The following is a 17,693-nucleotide window of genomic DNA, read 5'->3' as shown; positions in this document are numbered from 1 at the left end:
AGCTTTCAGTAAGATTTTATTTGGGCTAGTAAAAAACTTGGAATGAGCAGTCTCTAATCTCTAATGTATTGGTCCAATGTTTAATTAATTATTACTCTATATCTTGCATTTAAATACATATACCTTTGTATTCAATTATAATTAAATTATCTTTATTGTGAAAATATTTATTGTATTTATTCATACTGTACATACTGTACTGCAAAGTAACTTATCTGTTATACTGTTTAACTGTGTTAGTGTTGCCGCACTATCCTGATCATTATAGCACTAAATAGGAACAACCAAAGGTCTTCTATATAATTTAAAACAAATACCATGATGACTAGACCTTGGTTAGGTGTTCTTATAATGGATGTAAGTATGGTGAACAGCAAGTAAATATTGATTATATGTCAGTTACGGCCTTTTGCCTTTGCATGACTCCTAATTTTTGGCACATGGTACAAAGGCAGAGTACATTAACTGCCAAACAAGGGTCAAAGGTCAATTTTGAGCTCAAGATTTTTTGCATACAAACATTTCTTCAGTATAGCAACTAGTTGTGAAATTTTGGGAGTCCTACCTATAATACTTTTGTCTGGACAAAACAGAAACTTTAAAGTCATTTTTCTCAGTTTCACACTCTAGTGATTTAAGGTCTTTTGCTTTTGCAGGGCAGTCTACTGAGCTGCCACCCTCGGGTCAGCACGTCCAGTCAGAGGCTGACGCCCAGATGGCCATTAGCGTGGGGTTGGACTGGAACCCTCCGTCCTCCCCACAGCCTTCACGGCTGGATGATTTGCTCCTCGGGTCTGCGCGCCGCTCACAGCCACACCCCCGGTTCCTTTCATCCCGGAAGTGCACGATGAGCTGACTAGGTCATGGAGGGCACCTTTTACTGCCCGTATTCGACCCCCTCGTTCATCCACTCTCACTACCCTCGATGGCGGAGCGGTCCACGGATACTCAGCGGTCCCCCAGGTGGACAGAGCGGTTGCGATCCACCTGTGTCCCGAAAACGCCACCACCTGGCCGTCCTGACCCCTCGCTCAGCAACCTACCTCACCCTCAGGGCCACCAAGGTCACAGCGCGGACACTCGGGCAGGTGATGGCCACCCTCATGGTTCAGGAAAGGCATCTGTGGCTGAACCTGGTCGAGATGTGGGACGTGGAAGCACGCTTCCTCAATGCGTCTCCCAGTTCAGTCTCTTCGGCGACAACTTCGTGGACTTCGCTCAGCAGTTCTCAGCGATGAAGAATCAGATGGAGGCCATCTCTCATATCATGCCCCGCCGCGCCACCAGCACGGGCCATGCTCCGTCTGCCCGCCGAGGGCATCCTCCTGCGGCTTCCAGAAAACGTGCAGCTACGCCTCAACCTGGGCTCAGTTCTCAGCCCCAGCGACGAGCGCCCCTTCGGCATGTTTACGAAGGTTGCAGAGGCAGCCCTTGCCCCGCTTCGGGTAGCAGACGTTTGCATACTCAAATACCTCGTCAACTGGCTCTGTGCGTCCACAGGGACCAGGTGCTCAGACACCTCAGCCGCTTATGGCTTCAGGTCAACTGGGAAAAGAGCAAGCTTGCCCTGGTTCAGAGCATCTCTTTTCTCGGCATGGAGTTAGACTCAGTCACAATGATAGCACGCCTGACCAATGAGCATGCGCAGTCAGTGCTGGAATGACTCACCTTGTTCAGGCCAGGCACGGCGGCCCCTCTAAAACATTTCCAGAAGCTCCTGGGTCATATGGCATCCTCCGTGGTGGTCTCGCTGCTCAGGTTGATACATATGAGACCACTTAAGCACTAGCTCCAGACTCGAGTCCCGAGACGAGCATGGCGCCGCGGCATGCACCGTGTGTTTATCACCCCCACCAGACTTTCAAACCCTGGACAGACCTCTGTTTTTAACGGGCAGAAGTCCCCTTGCAGCAGGTGTCCCGACGCGTTCTGGTCAACACAGACGCCTCCAAGCAGGGTTGGGGTGCCGTGTGCAATGGGCACGCAGCCATGGGCCACTGGAAAGGGCCCCCGCTGCACTGGCAAATCAATTGGCGAGAGATGTTGGCTCAAGTCATTGGCAGTAGTGTAGTTGTGCAATCGCAGGCATACACCGTATGCCCACCTATTTATCAAAGGATTTTCCGTATGTCCACCTAAAATTATTCATGATACCACCAGAACACCAAAGAGAATTTTGAACCATAACTTTTAATTATGCTAGTGAGTAAAAGGTGATGAGTGACTCCAGCCAGGTCTCCTAAGCAACCAAATTGGTCCGGTTGCTAGGGAGGGTAGAGTCACATGGGGTAACCTCCTCATGGTTGCAATTAGTGGTTCTCACTCTCAATGGGGCACATGGTAAGTTGTGTATGGATCGCGGAGAGTAACATGAGCCTCCACATGCGGAATCTTCGTAGTGTCATGGACAACGAGCCATGTGATAAGATGCGCAGATTGGCGGTCTTAGAAGCGGGGGCAACTGAGACTTGTCATCTGCCGCCCGGATTGAGGTGAGTAACCGTGCCACCACGAGGACCTACTAAGTAGTGGGAATTTGAAAAAGGAATAAAAAAAAGGTGTGTGATTATTATTATTGAATATTAATTATTTAAGTGTACAGAAATTAAAAAACTAGCAATGGCAGATTCTGATTAGTCTCGTAAGAAAGTAGTTCAATGTACAAATGCGTTTTATGGCCGTAATCAGTTTTTCCTAATTATTTTATATTTACTTGTTCATTGAATAGTTGTATTTAAGCAATATCTCAATCGCAATTGTCTGCGGCCGAATCACAGAGGTGCTGATGTAGGGCCATATCACACTCTTGCTCGTGTGATACTGCTTAAATATATATATATATATATATATATATATATATATATATATATATATATTATATCTCGTCTTATTGTGTATTCTATACATTATTTTCTATTACATTTTTAATAATGTTTTATTATTATCTGTGTCTTGTTGCTGTTTTGTATTGTTGAGCACTGGACACACTAACTGTCACACTGTCACAAAGACAAATTCCTTGTATGTGTATGCATACTTGGCAATAAAACTCTGATTCTGATTCTCAGTTATACATACACAATGCTTAACAGTTTACTGTGTATAAGTTTATGTATGTATTAGTTTATTAATTAAAGTATAAAGCCTGTTAATGTACTGTTAATATGTACTGTTAAAAGAACAGTTAATCAAACCTATTTATTTAAATAGATATTTAATATCAAGCTTTAGTAGTGTACTGCCAGCAAACAACTGTCTATCACAAAATGTATGTCAGAGTAAAACAGACTATGCCTACAACTAACCATATATTGTTAATATTATGTGTTTCTGTATTGAAAAATATAATTTTCTTAAATCTATATTAGTGTAAATATATGACTTTTTGAGAAAGTGTGTAGTATAAATTTTTTTAATTGTTTTGCCCAACTCTTCAGTCACTACTACACCACTGGCACCACAGTGGCATGACCAACTTTTCATCTTGCTCTAGTGTGAGCTGGGAGAGGGAGAAAACCAGGGTGAAAGAACACAAACAAGAAAAGAAGGGGAACACACACCCTTTATATCGCTGACATCAACCCAACTTTATACATTTCTCAAATTTCTTAACAATTATAATAATTGAGATAGTCATTTGTTTACAAAACAGTCAATGACTAACAAATCTTAAGCAAAACGATTAATGAAGAAAAAACATCAACCACATATTTTATCAAATGCACAGTTTAATCAATAATTGTGAATGAAACGATTTTAACGTTTGCACACGACAGTGTTGACAAGCCATACAGATCATTTATCCATTAACTCACAATGAGTCAGCATGTGTGATCATGATTCAACTCCCATACCCCTGTGGCGAAATGCCCAGTTATAACACATCAGCATGCCATGTCGTAAATAGAAATGCTATAAAACAAATATACAGTGGTCAGCTCTGTATGTATCTGTTTTGATGAAAGATATGTTTGTTATGAAAAATAGGAGAATCATAAAGAGTATTCGTAATGTTTTACATAATTTTGTTATTCAGGTTCCAGCTGAAAATGAAAATGTGCATACAATCCATGGTATTCCCTTATAAATATGTTATAAGACCCATATAAAATGTAACATTCCACTGAATATGATTCAACCTGATATCTCTATTACATTTGATACAACTTCATTATTCCTTATTTCTGGAACTGGTTTCTAATAAGGCTCTACATCCATTCTTAACTTTAAATGGACAGCTTTTACACACAGTAATTAAAACTCTAATGCCTGTCCATATTTAGTATCTGCTTAGTGTGCGAGTAAATCTTAATATAAGAGAGGTCAGTACGATCAGCCCATTAGAAGACTGAAGGTGCTCCAGCTGGTGGTAAGTTGATTTGCATGGATGTTGGCATACACTTGGCAAGATTTATGGTAATCACTTCAAACCTGCAGCAGAAGCAAAACAGGATAAACTAATAATACATATAGGATCCTGTTTAGTTTGTAATGAAGCAGTATCAATAAAAAATGCTCTGTTTTTACTAAATTCATTATTTGGGTAATCATGGATGTTTAACTGTGTTATTTTGCAGGAAATTTAATCTGGTCTCAAAAAGAGGGAAGGTAGGTGGATGTCCCTACTTTAATGTAATGAGTGTTAGATTATTGGTGTATTGACATCTGTGTTAATGTTTATGTAGCTTATTCTATGTCAAGTGAGTCTTTGTTTTTTTATACGACGGTTAAGTTGTTTGCTCAGAAAATGTTGTCACACACATGGAAAAATAAACTATATTTGTGCTTTGTAGATAATTTCATACTATTTTGGGGGCATTAGATAGAGTACAGAGATAGAACGTCTTGGTTGCAGAGTTTATCAGGAATGTATCATTGCTATCAGACTTGTTTTGAATCTAAATATAATTTTTTTAATTTATTGTTAATTTAGTATAGTTTTTTAGATGAAAATATAGGTACAAAATTGCAAATCACTTTGTTAATATTGGGCTTGGTTTAATGGTGTAATGTTGCAGTTTTTTATGTTATTATTTCCACACAATACAATTTCCCTTTACGTTTTCCAGTAAGCCGGCACCATGAGTACGGACGCGGAGATGGCCGTTTATGGCAAGGCTGCCATATATCTACGCAAGCCTGAGAAGGAGAGAATTGAGGCTCAGAGCAAGCCCTTTGATGCTAAGTCTGCTTGCTATGTGGTTGATACCAAAGAGTTGTATGTCAAAGGAACAATCAAGAGCAAAGATGGTGGCAAAGTCACCGTTATTGTGCTTGACACAAAGGAGGTACATTTAACATATTGCATGTAAACAAGATGCTCAATACATTACTCATTGCCATTTTCACTGGTAAATCTAATATATGCTGGATGACATTTATAGGAGAGAGTTGCTAAGGAGGATGATGTCTTCCCAATGAATCCTCCCAAGTATGACAAGATTGAGGACATGGCCATGATGACCCATCTCAATGAAGCTTCTGTGCTTTATAACCTCAAAGAGCGTTATGCAGCATGGATGATCTACGTAAGTTAAAAAATAATAATAATAATTTCAAATTCATTTTGACTGTGATGCTGTAATCTGACCTCTTCTCTGCTCAAACTCAGACCTACTCTGGACTGTTCTGTGCTACTGTGAACCCCTACAAGTGGCTCCCAGTGTATGATGCAGAAGTGGTGTCTGCCTACAGAGGCAAAAAGCGTATGGAGGCCCCGCCCCACATCTTCTCTGTCTCTGACAATGCCTATCAGTTCATGCAAACTGGTAAAATCTTAATTTTATACAAATTATTTTGATTTGTGTAATTCTGCATTTTTGTTTTTATAAAACAACTATTTCAAATGATTACCTTTGAATTTACAGACAGAGAGAACCAGTCTGTCCTGATTACGTATGTATCTACTGTTATAAGATGTAAAGAACATTAATATTTCTTTCTCATGGAAAATTGCACATGTCTGATCATCTTCTGTCTTATAATCTCTCATAAACCAGTGGAGAATCTGGTGCTGGAAAGACTGTGAACACGAAACGTGTTATTCAGTACTTTGCCACAGTTGCAGTGGCGGGTGGTGACAAGAAGAAAGATCAAGCTCCCGGCAAAATGAAGGTATAAAACTATGTTTATATCTATGTATGTAAAAAATATAAAATAATTATTAAGAATTGCAGTTGTCTTACATAATATATGACTATTATATTGAAAATTGCCAGCTGAATTAGTAAAAAACTGTACCTTTTGTAAAATATTTGTACCTATATCATTTTTAAAACACAAATAAATAAATAAAAATCCTGACTAAATTTAGACATGAAGGGAAAAATACATTAAAACACTTCACACGATACAGGGATCTCTTGAAGACCAGATCATTGCCGCCAACCCTCTACTTGAGGCTTATGGTAATGCAAAGACTGTGAGAAATGACAACTCTTCTCGTTTTGTAAGTTCACCATTTTTATTTATACAGAGCACTTGGCCAGTTTTGTTGGATTTTTCTGTTGCACTGTAACAACAATATTATTTTGTTTTAAACAGGGTAAATTCATCAGAATTCACTTTGGCTCAACTGGAAAACTGGCACGTGCTGATATTGAGACATGTAGGTGGACGTGCTTTTACTTTATCAATCTGTATATTTTTCTCTGTCTATCACTCTTCAGAACATGACTTTCTTACATTCTCTCAACAGATCTACTGGAGAAGTCTAGAGTGACATTCCAACTTTCAGATGAGAGAGGCTACCACATCTTCTACCAGATGATGACCAACCATAAACCTGAGCTGATTGGTAGGTGGACACATTTCATTCAAAGCCATTTTTTTATGGAAAATAATATTGTTAAATACTTATAATATTGTTAAATACTTTTTCATAAATGCTCTGTACATTTTACAGAAATGACACTCATTACCACCAACCCCTATGACTTCCCCATGTGCAGTCAGGGTCATATCACTGTGGCAAGCATTGATGATAAAGAGGAGCTGGTTGCAACTGATGTGAGTAATTGCTAATACGATTATTGACATACAGTATTCCATGTAAATATGTCAGATCTAACTGCTTTTTTATTTCCAGACTGCTATTGACATTCTGGGCTTTACTAATGAGGAGAAGATGGGCATCTACAAGTTTACTGGAGCTGTTCTGCATCATGGTAACATGAAGTTCAAGCAGAAGCAGCGTGAGGAGCAGGCTGAGCCTGATGGAAATGAGGGTGAGAATAAATTGATTAATGTGTAATCCCATTTAAGAATGGTTTGATTGAAAGATCATTTTCTATTTGCAAATAGGAAAGAGTAGTTCCTAGTTTTCAGGCCAATAAATGGGATGACATTTAAAATGTTGAACTAAAAATTGCAGAGGCTGACAAAGTCAGCCTACCTTCTGGGCTTGAACTCTGCTGATATGCTGAAGGCTTTGTGCTACCCCAGAGTGAAGGTCGGAAATGAGTACGTGACCAAAGGTCAAACCGTGCCACAGGTATGTAGTAACATACAGTATATCCAGCTAAGTATGTGTTAGACCTAAAAATTATGAGTAAATCTGACTATTATTGCAAAAGAAGAAGTGACAGTATTTTATCCACAGGTGTACAACTCTGTTAGTGCTTTAGCCAAATCTATCTATGAGAGGATGTTCTTGTGGATGGTCGTTCAGTATCAACCAGATGTTGGACACAAAACAGTCCAGTCAGTTTTACATTGGTGTGCTGGATATTGCTGGCTTTGAGATCTTTGATGTAAGAATTATTCTTTTATCCAATTTAATGAAAGTTGAAAGTCAGTCAAATTCAGTGTTCAGTAAATGTTTCTCTCTCAATTAACACCCCCCCCCACCCCAGTATAACAGCATGGAGCAGCTGTGCATCAATTTCACCAATGAAAAACTGCAACAGTTCTTCAACCACCACATGTTTGTGCTGGAACAAGAGGAGTACAAGAAGGAGGGCATTGTTTGGGCATTCATTGACTTTGGCATGGACTTGGCTTCTTGCATTGAGCTCATTGAGAAGGTTTTACTAGCTTATTTCTACATTTTTATCATTTACATTTCTTAACATGTAAAACATATAGTAATACTCCTCTTTCATTTACAATAGCCCATGGGTATCTTCTCCATTCTTGAAGAGGAGTGCATGTTCCCCAAGGCTTCAGACGCTTCCTTCAAGAACAAGCTGTATGATCAGCACCTTGGCAAAAACCAAGCCTTCCAGAAACCAAAGCCTGCCAAAGGCAAAGCTGAGGCCCACTTCTCTTTGGTTCACTATGCTGGAACTGTGGACTACAATGTCACTGGCTGGTTGGACAAGAACAAGGATCCACTGAATGAGTCTGTTTTACAGTTGTACCAGAAATCTTCTGTCAAACTTCTGGCTACTCTCTACCCACCTGTTGTTGAAGGTAATTTTATACATTACAAGTGCATATTAAAAATAGAGAATGATTCAATTAGCTAATTTGAATGGACAATTTTCCTTATAATTTTAATGTTTGTAAAGACACTACCAAGAAGGGAGGCAAGAAGAAGGGTGGCTCCATGCAGACTGTGTCCTCCCAGTTCAGGGTATGTACAAAGGATGTTGAATCAGATATAACAACAATACTGCTGTATTTGAAAAGAGATAGAACTCCTTTTTATCTTCCACAGGAGAACTTAGGGAAGCTCATGACCAACTTGAGGAGCACTCATCCTCACTTTGTGCGTTGTCTAATTCCCAATGAGTCCAAGACTCCAGGTGAAGTAATGAAGGACTTTTAGATTTTTTTTATGTGAATTGTTTATATTCAAGCTCTTGATATAAACTATTTTATAGGTCTCATGGAGAACTTCCTGGTTATCCACCAGCTGAGATGTAACGGTGTATTGGAGGGTATCAGAATTTGTAGAAAGGGCTTCCCCAGCAGAATCCTCTATGGAGACTTCAAACAGAGGTAAATAGAACTGCATGAAAATACTACTTCCTGTTGGAGGGTTATCTCAATGTAAAGCATTTAAAAAATATATTTCACAGATACAAGGTGCTGAATGCCGGTGTAATCCCTGAGGGACAGTTTATGGACAACAAGAAGGCCTCTGAGAAACTCCTGGGATCCATTGATATTGATCATGAAGAGTATAGATTTGGGCATACAAAGGTTCATATTCTGCATTACAACAATTCAAAGATTCAATAACCATGCTATATGTTTCAGCTTTAAGTTTAACAAACTCTGCATTGTTGATGCATGAATTCAGGTGTTTTTCAAAGCTGGTCTTCTGGGTGTTCTTGAGGAGATGCGTGATGAGAAACTGGCTGCTCTGGTCACAATGACTCAGGCTCTCTGCCGTGGTTACCTGATGAGAAGGGAGTATGTGAAGATGACGGAGAGGAGGTGAGTTATGTAAGGGATAATGTACGGTCATCTGGTCATTATCACAAAATAAACCAGACAGGGGAATCAGGACCTCAGTGCAAAATGGAGTGGTCTTATTTTGCGACAATCAGCGACTGACTGTATATTATCCCGCACAAATTATTACACAGCTACTTTCAACCAAATAAATAAATAAATGGACATAAAAAATAGATTTGCATTGAAATTATGTTAGAATATTTAGAATGAAATTGCTGAACAGCTAAAATCAGAGTTCTGTTGGTATTTATTTTGAGAAAATAACTGTCTGACTGCTCATTATACAGCTAATTACAACACTTGTTACAAAATAAATAAATAATTTTACATTAAACATTGAATTAAGTTGAAATTATTTTATAAGTCTACTTGTAGAGGTCGCAGAGTGATACGAGAACTAGCCAATAACGTTAGAGCAGCAGCAGTAGAAATGCCCACTAGTGACTTACAGTACAATGACTAGCATCAAGCAATAAAGTCGCTGCCTGTGAATAGGGCTTTAATACCTGGATGTGCAATTGTTTCTGAGAAATATTAGAGCTAGGTCATGCCATTGGCCAATCATAATTAAGTATTTCAGTGAGCCGTGTTATACTTAATGATATTTGTGACATTTAATCACCAATTATTCACAGGGAGTCCATTTACACCATTCAATACAACATCCGCTCATTCATGAATGTCAAACATTGGCCATGGATGAAGGTTTACTACAAGATTAAGCCTCTGCTGAAGAGTGCTGAGACTGAGAAGGAGCTGTCAAACATGAAAGAGGATTTTACAAAATGCAAAGAAAATCTTGCCAAGGCTGAAGCCAAAAAGAAGGAGCTTGAGGAGAAGATGGTTTCACTGCTGCAAGAGAAGAATGATCTGCAGCTTCAAATAGCCTCTGTGAGTATGCACTTATTAATTTATTGAAATGTGGTTCCATTTAAAAATGATACACATTTTTTACCATAATATGTAAAATCCTTTTTCCTGTCAGGAAGGTGAGAATCTCTCAGATGCTGAGGAGAGGTGTGAGGGTCTGATCAAGAACAAAATCCAGCTTGAAGCTAAACTCAAAGAGACAACTGAGAGACTGGAGGATGAGGAGGAAATCAATGCTGAACTCACAGCCAAGAAGAGGAAACTGGAGGATGAGTGCTCTGAGCTGAAGAAGGACATTGATGACCTAGAGCTCACCTTGGCTAAAGTGGAAAAGGAGAAACATGCCACTGAAAATAAGGTTTGAGTTTGATTTGGTTTAATACAGTATATTATTTCATTTCTACTGTTACCTAATATTTTTTAAAAGAAAATTAATTAGGACAAAAGGAAGTAATTTAGTATCCAACATCACACAGGTCAAGAACCTGACCGAGGAAATGGCAGGACAGGATGAGAACCTTGCCAAGCTTACAAAGGAAAAGAAAGCCCTCCAAGAGGCACATCAGCAGACTCTGGATGATCTCCAGGCAGAGGAGGACAAAGTCAACACCCTGACCAAAGCTAAGACAAAACTTGAGCAACAAGTTGATGATGTGAGTTACTGTTTCAACTTGTACTTAATTCATTTAATGTACATTTTTGTACAATTTTTTTTTTACAATATATAAAAATTTATACATTGTTTTCCCATAGCTTGAGGGTTCCCTTGAACAAGAGAAAAAGCTCCGCATGGATCTTGAGAGAGCCAAAAGAAAGCTTGAAGGAGATCTTAAATTGGCCCTTGAGACCACTATGGACCTGGAGAATGACAAGCAGCAATCAGATGAGAAACTTAAGAAGTATTTTAAAACATCAAATTATTAGAATTTCTATTGCTATGTTTGTGGTATGTTGTTTATGTATGTTATTGTTATATACACAAGTTACTGTTGAACTCCCACAGGAAAGACTTTGAAATAAGCCAGCTCCTGAGCAAGATTGAGGATGAGCAATCTCTTGGAGCTCAACTCCAGAAGAAGATCAAGGAGCTTCAGGTATTTGGAATTTTTTGGTATTTCATTTTTGTTACATTGTTATTTGTTTAAAAAAATAAGATCAGAAATTAATTAATTACTTGCTCCTGTAGGCTCGCGTTGAAGAACTGGAGGAAGAGATTGAGGCTGAGCGTGCTGCTCGTGCAAAGGTGGAGAAGCAGAGAGCTGATCTTTCCAGGGAACTTGAGGAGATCAGTGAGAGGCTTGAGGAGGCTGGAGGAGCAACTTCTGCTCAGATTGAGATGAATAAGAAGCGTGAGGCTGAATTTCAGAAGCTACGTCGTGATCTTGAAGAGGCCACCCTCCAGCATGAAGCCACTGCTGCTGCCCTCCGCAAGAAGCAGGCCGACAGTGTGGCTGAGCTGGGAGAGCAAGTCGACAACCTCCAGCGCATCAAGCAGAAGCTTGAGAAGGAGAAGAGTGAATACAAAATGGAGATTGATGATCTCTCAAGCAACATGGAGGCTGTTGCCAAAGCAAAGGTTGAGAATTGTGTTTCTAAAGAAATTAATCAATTGTGTAGGATTTTTTGAATATCTAAAAAGTTTGTATTTGCAGTCCAATTTAGAGAAGATGTGCCGCACACTTGAGGACCAACTCAGTGAAATTAAGTCCAAGAACGATGAGAATCTTCGCCAATTAAATGACCTCAGTGCTCAAAGAGCAAGAATTCAAACTGAAAATGGTAAGAGATGAAAATGATTATCAAAATATTAATATGTTGAGAATGATTAAGTATAGTGTATTAAAATAATTCTGCATTACTGATTAATAAAATACTTTCTCACCAACAGGTGAGTTTGGCCGTCAGTTAGAAGAGAAGGAGGCTCTAGTTGCTCAGCTCACCAGAGGAAAACAAGCTTTCACTCAACAAACTGAGGAGCTTAAGAGACATATTGAAGAGGAAGTTAAGGTATTACAGCAAAATTATTGTGACCACATATTTGCCTGTGCAGGGTAAAGCTAATAGCATGACATTGCATCCTAGGCCAAGAATGCTCTGGCTCATGCTGTGCAATCAGCCCGTCATGACTGTGACCTGCTCCGTGAGCAATTTGAGGAAGAGCAGGAGGCAAAGGCTGAGCTGCAGCGGGGAATGTCTAAGGCCAACAGTGAGGTTGCTCAGTGGAGATCCAAATATGAAACTGATGCCATCCAGCGCACAGAGGAGCTAGAAGAGTCCAAGTATGAACATCAGAGGAGCTTATAAACACTTGTTAATATGTGAAAATGTTTGCATCATAAGATTAATGTTGACAAATTCACAACAGGAAGAAGCTGGCTCAGCGTCTGCAAGAGGCAGAGGAACAAATTGAGGCAGTAAACTCAAAATGTGCCTCTCTGGAGAAGACCAAACAGAGACTCCAGGGTGAAGTGGAGGATCTCATGATTGATGTGGAGAGAGCCAATGGCTTGGCTGCCAACCTTGACAAGAAGCAGAGGAACTTTGACAAGGTAAACAATTTGACTGCTTCTGTGATATGCTAATTCCTCTCACATCTCAAATTAAGTAATAATATTTTTAGCTGAGCTTGAAATGTCTCTACCCAAGGTCCTGGCAGAATGGAAGCAGAAGTATGAGGAAGGTCAGGCAGAGCTGGAAGGTGCCCAGAAAGAGGCACGCTCACTCAGCACTGAGCTGTTCAAGATGAAGAACTCCTATGAGGAGAGTCTGGATCAGCTGGAGACACTCAAGAGAGAAAACAAGAACCTGCAGCGTAAGACCTCATTTGTTGAATTATTTATTAACTTCAACACTCTTAGTGTTAAATCAGTAATGGGAATTGAATGTGTAAACTGTTTATAATATACTGATACTATTTTCTTTCTCTTCTGTAGAGGAGATCTCGGATCTGACAGAGCAGATAGGTGAGACTGGTAAAAGCATTCATGAGCTGGAAAAGGCCAAGAAGGCTGTTGAGACTGAGAAGTCTGAGATTCAGACCGCCTTGGAGGAGGCTGAAGTGAGTATCTGAAGATAATTGTATTGAAGATTAATATGTATTATTTTGTTGTAAAAAAAATGTAGCATTATCCTGTCCTGATAATGATTGTTTTCATTTTGAAATTACAAAATTATTTTTCACCTTTTATAGGGCACCCTGGAGCATGAGGAATCTAAGATCCTTCGTGTCCAACTTGAGCTAAACCAGGTCAAGAGTGAGATCGACAGGAAGCTTGCAGAGAAGGATGAGGAGATGGAACAGATCAAGAGAAACAGCCAGAGAGTTATTGAGTCCATGCAGAGCACTCTTGACTCTGAGGTCAGAAGCAGGAATGATGCCCTGAGAATCAAGAAGAAGATGGAGGGAGATCTTAATGAGATGGAGATTCAGCTGAGCCATTCCAATCGCCAGGCTGCTGAGGCCCAGAAACAGCTGAGGAATGTTCAGGGACAACTCAAGGTATGTGACCACTCTCTGGCTTTCAGTTTGTATAAGTGTGTAAATGAGTATGCTACACAAAAATGAAAAGCAAAAAACTAATCAGGGAGCCTTCAAAAAAATGTATGTAACAGGATGCTCAACTACACCTTGATGATGCCCTGAGAGGACAGGAAGACATGAAGGAGCAGGTGGCCATGGTGGAGCGCAGAAACAGTCTGATGCAGGCTGAGATTGAGGAGCTGAGAGCAGCTCTGGAGCAGACAGAGAGAGGCCGCAAAGTGGCTGAACAAGAGCTGGTGGATGTGAGTGAGCGTGTTGGACTCCTGCACTCTCAGGTAAAAGCATATAGTTGCTGTTGTTTTTGTAGATTTAAATTATGGTAATTCAAAGTGTTGTTAAAAAATAAATGTAATTATCTTATCCATTTTGTAGAACACAAGTCTAATGAACACCAAGAAGAAGCTTGAAGCTGACCTTGTTCAAATCCAGAGTGAAGTTGATGACACTGTACAGGAAGCCAGAAACGCAGAGGATAAGGCCAAGAAGGCCATCACGGATGTGAGTAACTGAAAATTCAAGGAGCTTCTCAAGAATCTGCACACTTAAATATTTAGACCTAATGCAAATTTGTGGAATTTATGAATTCCAAAAGGCTGCAATGATGGCAGAAGAGCTCAAAAAGGAGCAGGACACCAGTGCTCACCTTGAGAGGATGAAGAAAAATCTGGAAGTCACAGTGAAGGACCTGCAGCACCGTCTGGATGAGGCTGAGAATCTGGCCATGAAGGGAGGAAAGAAACAACTCCAGAAACTGGAGTCAAGAGTACGCTTGCCTTTATTTCAGTGTTCATTATCTTGATATGGGTGCTGTGAAGTGTATGTCATACTATAATACTGCTTATTTTGTGTTTGATAGTGTAAACCAATTTTTTTTGAGTGAAATTAGTTTAATAATATCTATAATTAAGGTCCGTGAGCTTGAGACTGAAGTTGAGGCAGAACAGAGACGTGGAATTGATGCTGTTAAAGGTGTTCGCAAATATGAGAGGAGAGTGAAGGAGCTCACCTACCAGGTACAGAAAATTTATTAAAATTTCAGGCAACATTTTTCTCAGTATATTCTAGTCTAATGTATGTTTATTACCTTCAGACTGAGGAGGATAAGAAGAACGTCACCAGACTGCAAGATCTGGTTGACAAGCTTCAGCTGAAGGTCAAGGCTTACAAGAGGCAGGCTGAAGAAGCTGTGAGTATCTAATTTGAAAACGATAAATGCCACATTTCACATTGTTTGTGCCTTGTATACCTATATATTTGACGTTGCAGGATGAACAAGCCAACACTCATCTGTCCAAATTGAGGAAGTCACAGCATGAGCTGGAGGAGGCTGAGGAGCGCGCTGACATTGCTGAATCTCAGGTCAACAAGCTCAGAGTCAAGAGCCGTGATGCTGGAAAGGTAATTTATATGATAATATCAGTTCTAATTCTTACTGAAAGATTTACTTTATAAGATATTTAAAACCATACTTGCCACAGCTTTAAAAGTTTTGTTTCATATCTAAATTTTATCTTTAAATTTATACTAATTATATATTTGTTCAATTTCTAATTTTGTTTTCAGGTTAAAGAGGTAGCAGAGTGAAACACTTTCAAAAATGTCTCCAAAAATGTCGAATGAATACTAAATAAAACTTTTATTTAGCATCTTTTGGACTTCATTGATTTGTTGCTTAACACCTAACACAACACTTTCTAGTACACAGAATATGCACTTTTATATGACATGAACAAAGATCTCAATATGTCACTAAACATTATTATTGCAGATTTATATTTTTCACTTTAAGTGGTAGCAACTTAATAAATTAATCAAATTTCCAGTCATACTCAAAGATAGTAGATAGAGTGCATAGTTTGAAAGGTTAAAGTGGTTGTGAGGGTTGGGAAAAAATACCGAAATGATTTCCATATTTGCCAGCAACGAAGAAGGTCTTCGTTAAGTACAACGTATCAGCTGCTTGTGAATGACTGCAGATAATGGTATTTTCACATATAGTGCTGGGTAGATTAATTCTGAAATGTAATCTGGTACTGATTACAAATTACACAATTTAAATTGTAATCAACAACATAATCTTTTAGATAACCCGTTTTATGTCATATCTAAGTCCAAACAGATCTAATCTGATTACTATTTGATTACTTTTGGTTTAATAATTGCATATTTTGATGAACATCTAATCATTAATTTTAAACGTATTAAGTACCAATAAACACTCCTTTATTAAACATTTGTAAATGTAAAATCAAACAACAACTTGCTGTTTGTCAGTTGCTGGGTTAAACAAAGGTGCTTAAACTGACATAAAAAAAAACTTTGTTGAAAGGTGAAAGTCAATGAATACATGCTTTTTATTTAATTTTTGTTATTTATAAAAATAGGAATTACACTTCAATTATCCAGTTTTGAAACAAATAATGACATCATTTCTTTAAATATGAATACATTCATTTGTTTATTATTTCAAAATTAAAAAACAATTTTTTTTTTCAAAATGTAGCTTTAAATGTTGATTTTTATTTCAGAGAAAATGAGAAAACTGCTTAATTTCTCATGTTTATTGCTCATAGAGCTGAACCGCGATTGGTCAACCAGCGCTGTTATCTGACCTGCCTTAATCATAATAAGAGTTCGGTGCTATACGGCTCTGCAGCATGGCTGGGTCTAAGGGGGGACATGGGGGACATTTCCCAACTAGATTTTCCTTGTACCCCGCCCAGGAAACTTATCATGCCCCTACCCCGTGAAGAGATAACCAGTTGCCCAACCAAAAGATAAAACAATTATTGCCTAGTAAGAATATTCTAGAGCTGTGATTTGATTTTTGCTAAATTGAACATGTGATTTTATTAATTTAAACAAATGAGAGGTAGTTTTATATTTTCCCAATGGATGTATACCCAGTACAAGTTAACATCCTCAGAAAAAGATGGGGAGACCATCTTATGACACCACTCTCCAATTTATATGTTACTTTCCTATGTCTGATAACATGATAACAAGAAAGAACTAATATATTCACTAATTTTTGGCAAGTTAATTTGTGTCTGGCTCTGTGATTTGATGGAGGAATGACCGAACAAAGTTCAACATCTTCAATCTCTACTGGGTTAAGGTCTGGGCTCTGGCCTTTGGCCACCCCAAAAGATTGGTTTAGTTTAATCATTTATAAAGCACATTTAAATACAACAGGAGTTGCCAAAGTGCTGTACAAGGCAGAATAAATGAATATACAGACAAAGCAATAACAATAGTAATAGAATCAAACATACAAATTGAAAACAAAAATTCAGACTGAATTAAAAGCTAAAGAATGTCTTTAAACTGGATTTAAAAATAGCAGTTGATGGGGATGATCCAAGATAAAAAAAACAAATGAGTGGCGGATGTAGGCATAGGCGACAAGGGCAGCCACCCGGGACGTCATCTTGCCGGGGGCTGTACGGGGTACTTGCTGAGGCAGCACAGACCACCACTCACTCTTTCTTTCTTTCTTTCTTTCTTTCTTTCTAACAATTAAAAAAAAAATATATATATATATGAGCGATATTCGCCGTGTTACTCTGTCCTGTTTTCTCCCTTTCCATCTTTAAATATGTGATAAGCCTTCGTGTTCGCTTCAGTCTTGTTATCAGCGCGTTCTTCCGCAGCGGCGCCGAGCGTGTGTGTGTGTTCATCTGTGCCTCATTGGTCTGTCACTGCTCGTCAATGTCAGAATATTTGAGATGACCAATCAAATCAAAGTAGGCGGGCTTTATGTTCACAGCGCGAATTTTAGCAGAGCGACTCAACAGTAAAGGAGCGACTCGACGCTAATCCAAACTTCATTCACTTTCCATGTATAGATCAAGACAGACTTGTGGAACAGACTGCA

At 39.0% G+C, this 17,693-nt stretch overlaps 1 protein-coding gene across 1 annotated transcript; it reads left to right on the top strand.

The window, feature by feature from the left end:
* The first annotated feature begins 4,338 nt into the window (after window positions 1-4,338).
* On the top strand, window positions 4,339-15,464 carry LOC127630240 (myosin heavy chain, fast skeletal muscle-like). The gene is given in 43 exon segments (XM_052107718.1): window positions 4,339-4,369; window positions 4,578-4,608; window positions 5,070-5,288; window positions 5,385-5,528; window positions 5,612-5,768; window positions 5,868-5,895; window positions 6,000-6,114; window positions 6,356-6,448; window positions 6,544-6,607; window positions 6,698-6,796; window positions 6,905-7,008; window positions 7,088-7,226; window positions 7,373-7,386; window positions 7,388-7,492; window positions 7,601-7,669; window positions 7,671-7,751; window positions 7,854-8,024; window positions 8,112-8,412; window positions 8,511-8,575; window positions 8,660-8,747; window positions 8,826-8,943; window positions 9,024-9,147; window positions 9,248-9,384; window positions 10,041-10,296; window positions 10,391-10,633; window positions 10,752-10,928; window positions 11,029-11,174; window positions 11,279-11,369; window positions 11,462-11,851; window positions 11,928-12,054; window positions 12,164-12,282; window positions 12,358-12,554; window positions 12,641-12,824; window positions 12,922-13,087; window positions 13,209-13,333; window positions 13,466-13,774; window positions 13,888-14,091; window positions 14,189-14,314; window positions 14,409-14,579; window positions 14,725-14,829; window positions 14,907-15,002; window positions 15,083-15,214; window positions 15,380-15,464. Coding segments are annotated over 41 exon segments (5,808 nt in total). The 5' UTR covers window positions 4,339-4,369; window positions 4,578-4,608; window positions 5,070-5,081; the 3' UTR covers window positions 15,401-15,464.
* The last annotated feature ends 2,229 nt before the right edge of the window (window positions 15,465-17,693 follow it).

Source organism: Xyrauchen texanus, chromosome 3 (genome assembly GCF_025860055.1).
Source record: "Xyrauchen texanus isolate HMW12.3.18 chromosome 3, RBS_HiC_50CHRs, whole genome shotgun sequence".
NCBI classification, from domain to species: Eukaryota; Metazoa; Chordata; class Actinopteri; order Cypriniformes; family Catostomidae; genus Xyrauchen; species Xyrauchen texanus.
This window is presented reverse-complemented; position numbering and strand designations above follow the sequence as displayed.